At 34.3% G+C, this 5,000-nt stretch overlaps 1 protein-coding gene across 1 annotated transcript in view; it reads right to left on the reverse strand.

Annotated features, from left to right (window-relative positions):
* prdm13 (PR domain containing 13) overlaps positions 1 to 2,937 on the reverse strand; it is a 6,619-nt gene extending 3,682 nt beyond the window's left edge. Inside the window, exons 1-2 of the mRNA XM_060866619.1 lie at positions 2,794 to 2,937; positions 177 to 308 (exon numbers count right to left, since the gene is read on the reverse strand). Coding sequence (XP_060722602.1) covers positions 177 to 308; positions 2,794 to 2,937 — 276 coding nt within the window. The remainder of the gene's footprint in view (positions 1 to 176; positions 309 to 2,793) is intronic.
* Positions 2,938 to 5,000: the final 2,063 nt, after the last annotated feature.

A 5,000-nucleotide genomic window follows, 5' to 3' on the forward strand; every position in this document is an offset into this window, starting at 1 on the left:
AACACCTCTGTAAATAATATTAACAAAACTCAAAACTTAAAAAACAGGTGTAATTTTTTGATTTGGTTCTATAAGTAAGTTTTAAAAATGACAGTGTTATTTCAGAGAAGAGGGTAAATGTGTGCCATGGGGTCGGAAGTTAATGCGAGCTTTATGATTCGTTTATCGTCACTCACCTGTCCGCCAGGTAAATCCGACACAGCCTCAAGGTTTTGTTCTTGGCTGTTCCTTGCTGCTCGGATTAATAAAATCCAATCTGTGACTGCAGAACCACATTCATCTACAATTTCCCCTCTGACCATCCGCACCTAGAGCACACAACAACACCAACAACATTAATAATAATAATAATAATAATAATAATAAGAAGAAGAAGAAGAAGAAGAAGAAGAAGAAGAAGAAGAAATAATAGTAATACTAATACTAATAATAGTAATAACAGCAGCAACAACAACAACAACAACAATAATAATAATAATAATAATAATAATAATAATTATTATTATTATTATTATTATTATTATAATGCACTTTAATTCAATTGTACGAACACTTGTTATATAAAGTCTTCTTCTGAGCCTTGTTATTACAACCACTCTAAATGTCTTCAATTGACGGAAATCTCCAACTTAAAAACTCCTGCGAAATATAAAGTGCGAATAACATGGTAGAATTTCTGATGGATGAATTCATAACAAATTCTAGTTATAAAAAGGCGGGTATAGAGCTTCAGAATTTTCCTACGACGCAATCCGTATAAAGTTTTACCAGCAATGGTCAGAGCGCTCACTCACACTGGCATAAAACAAGATCATTGAAATAAAAAGTTAAATATAATAATTTAATAACTGCTTTCACTGCACTCTCCGTTACCAAAAGAAACTAAAATAAATGCAGGTTCAAATAAAAATAGGCGCGTATATAGGAATATCACAATTTCCATAATTATGCAAAAAAATGTTTTCTTTAAGATATAGAAATAAAATATAGAGTGATATATTTATCCATCTTCAACTCTTTAATGATGAACAGCTCTAAAGGCGCGTGGGGATTTATATATAGTTTAAACTCATTTATTTATTTATTATTATTTAATAATTGTTTAAGTTGCTTAAAATGAGAAACGTTTACAACTTTAATTTGTATTCATTTAATTTAATTTCATTTTGTTCCAGTTTTATTTTCCCCTGGGGGCCATTAATTTCACACACACACACACACACACACACATACACACACACACACACACACACACACAGAGGGCGCGGTAATGTGTGTTTATTTGCTCTATTAGACAGCGCAGATGATCTCAGAGGAGGTGAAAAGCTTTAATTAGAGTCTAATGCGAGAAATGAATTCGCCGTTTCTAATAAATTAAAGATTAAAAGCGCGTGACAGCTGTATGGCCTCGAGCGCGACATCCATCACTGCTTTAAAGAGGGGTGGGACTTCGGACAGATATACTTAAATATACATCTAAGCTACACTTTAACACATCAACATATACGTTTGTATATACTCTCAATTAAATAAAGCCTGCGGCAGGCACGTAGCGACATTTACTTTATATAGTAAATATATACTTGATATATTTACTTATTTAATGATAAATGTTTACTCGTTTCCCACAGAGCTAGTAATAAAACTGTGATAACTGTGTAGATTTGAAATCTCAGAATGCAAATGAAACGAGTGTAAATGACAGCACATCTCTGTAGCAACGATTCAACTTATTCATTCATCAAAACACTCCTCCACTTTCCACACATCCGTTACTCTGCTCATCTTCATATTCTGCATTATAAACAGTGAAAGAACAGAAATACGGATTATTATCGGATCTGAAATTATTCTAATCACACTGTTTAGTGGAATTAGCCATGACACAAAAAATGGAGAAATATTTATTAAAAAAATAATACACCTGTCTAATTACATGTAACAAAGACGTACAAAAGTTAACTGGAACTTTTTATATAAAAATAAAAATTTATTAAAATATTTATATATATATATATAATGAATTCGGGGTTTTTTTGCCTTTGAATTTTTAAACATTTAAACATTTGTGTACAGAATAAGCTGAGCAAAATTTGTGTTTTTTATTTCATTCTATTCCTCACTTTATTTTATTTTTCTCGGTATTTTTTTTAAAACTCAATTCTTAATTCTTCTTTTTGTTAATCTGTATCTTAATCTGAGATCATCTTCATAGATTAACTATATTAAACGTTAACACATCCTTACTACAGGATTAGACTTCATTTGGTTTAAGATTTAATCCAGTTAAATGTTTATTTAATCTTATTTAATACATCATTAATTCTCAAAGAACATATCCATAATAATAATAATAATAATAATAATAATAATAATAATAATAATAATAATAATAATAATAATAATAATAATACCACTACTACTACTACTACTACTACTACTACTACTACTACTAATAATAATAATAATAATAATAATAATAATAATAATAATAATAATAATAATAATGTTTTTGAACTAATGAAAAAGCTAAAAGGGTGTGACACATTTGCTGGAAAAGTTTAAATATTGAGTTTGTGGTTTTGCCTTCATTTCTTTGTTTTTTTAATGGTTAATATTTACATTTATTATTTAAATTTATTTACATCACTTTTAGTCAACTTGAGTTTGTTTTAAATCTGCTTTCTGAACCATAATATATACTTTAATGTATGTAACTTACCAACAATTAGACTTTTCTATGCAAATAAAAAGAAGTGCCGGACAATCCTCCTTAATCGAACGGACACTCACCTTCTTTTTGATTCCGACTTCCTTCCGGTCTGAGACGCACTTCCCTAGGCGGAAGATTCCAGGTACCGGTCCGAGGCGCGCGCCCGCGGGGATGCTGCAGTCTGTGAACACGCCGATGGAGGAGGAAGTTCGGCTTGCCTGCATGGTTGAGATGTGTGATATAAGGGGTGTGTGGGAGCGGGAGTGGAAACCAAAACTGAACCCAGGGCACACACTCTCTCTTACTCTCTTTCACACACATACACACAGATACATGCATACACACAGAGAGACTTGGGTGTGATGAGTTTCGCGTCCTCGCGCGCTGTGACTGTGTTTGAGCTCTCCTCCTTTTTCTTACTGCTGAAGGGAAGTGAGGAGGGGTCTGAGAAACATCGAGTTGCGCTCTTTTTTTCAACAGCTGTGTGTGTGTGTGTGTGTGTGTGTGTGTGTGTGTGTGTGTGTGTGTGTGTGTGCGTGCGTGTGTGCGTGTGTGAGAGCTGGTCACATGGAGACTTTCCCCCCTGCCAGGCTCATATAATAATGAGGCGCTCCAAAACCGCTCAGGAGACAATTATGCGCCCCCGAGCGACCCCCAAAAAATCCAATTTGTCAAGGGCAGAGAAAAGAGCGGCCGCATTAATCCTCAGCATGTGGCTTTGTGCTCCGGACAGGTCCGAGATTTTAAGTGACAAACCCGCTGTATAATTTCACCATAAATTCTCGGAGGCTCGCGCTTTGTTTCCACACAACACCGATTTTTCTTCTGGAGTCGCAGAGAGCTTTAAGCGTCCACTCCTTCATCTTTTATACACTTCAAAGCGCCTTTATCTTCGCTCTTCGCTCTTCTCTCTCTCTCTCTCTCTCTCTCTCTCTCTCTCTCTCTCTCTCTCTCTCTCTCTCTCTCTCTCTCTCTGTGTGTGTGTGTGACTTTGTTAACTTTCTATTGACTCCCGGCGTGTGCCGAACAGGTACTCAACAGGAGGACCCACACACACACACACACACACACACACACACACACACACACACACACACACACACACACACACACACAGGCATTCACAATACAATATCTACGTTTTTAAAATAATGTACAAATGATTTTCTATATATTTTTTCCTTTCACATTGTTCACAGCAATAACTGAAAGCATGTTTTAATTTAAGTTACTTTACATTACTTTACGTTACTTTAGTTAATTTATCTTTATTATAACTATATAACTTTATTATAACTATAGGTTATATCTTTATATATTTTGGACTAATTATTTAAGAAAGTGTAAAACTTTTTATTTTCAGATTGATTTCCCAGAATGAAATATGAGCTCCTTGTTGGGGAATCCAGAGGGATAACTTCATTAGTTTATATTTTTCCTGCTGTAATATTTTATTAAAACTTCATTTACTCATTGAAAGTCTCATTAGAAAGCAAAACCAGGAATATTGAAGAAATACTGAGGAAACTCATTTACACAGCGATAATTCATAACTGTTGAGGTTCAACTGTCACATAAAATTTTAAATCATCTGTTAAAGTAGCTACTGAATAAACACCTGAGGTACTGAACTCTGCTACTTTAGATGTATACGTACTGAATTAACACCCAAATTTCCCTTCTTGCAGGGAAACTTTTACAACTTATTCTTTAGGTAATGTAAATTGTCTATTATATATTTATTTGTTTGTTTTGTTTTTCCTATAGAGTTGCTGTTAATTTAACACTTCTTACGTCATCTTGTCTTACAGTGTCTGTTATTTATAACTTTTAATCTTTTTAGGAACCCAGTAAGAGCTAATCTTGTAACAGATTATGTAACACAGTAAGGTTTTGATTAATGACTTTGTTGAGTTTTGTGTAGATAATAAAAGTAAATTGTTGTTTCTTTTAATCCTGAACGAGTCATTAAAAACTCAAAGGTGATTTGCGAGATTTAAGAATGCGAGCGATGGTTTAATTTTGCACTTGAACACTTTAGGAGTTAAAACTGGACTCATAAAGTGTTAAAGCCAAAGGTGTGTTTGCTCATGGGAATTTTCAAGAGGGAACTAGTGTGAGGAGGTGAAGAGGCACTTTGCATCGCAAAAGGTTATAGCGTGTGTGTGTGTGTGTGTGTGTGTGTGTGTGTGTGTGTGTGTGTGTGTGTGTGTGTGTGTGTGTGTGTGTGTGTGTGTGTGAAGTAGATAGATAGAGTGGTTGGTGAATCCGGAGCTCAGTGGACAGA

The sequence above is a fragment of the Tachysurus vachellii genome, chromosome 1 (assembly GCF_030014155.1).
Source record: "Tachysurus vachellii isolate PV-2020 chromosome 1, HZAU_Pvac_v1, whole genome shotgun sequence".
NCBI classification, from domain to species: domain Eukaryota; kingdom Metazoa; phylum Chordata; class Actinopteri; order Siluriformes; family Bagridae; genus Tachysurus; species Tachysurus vachellii.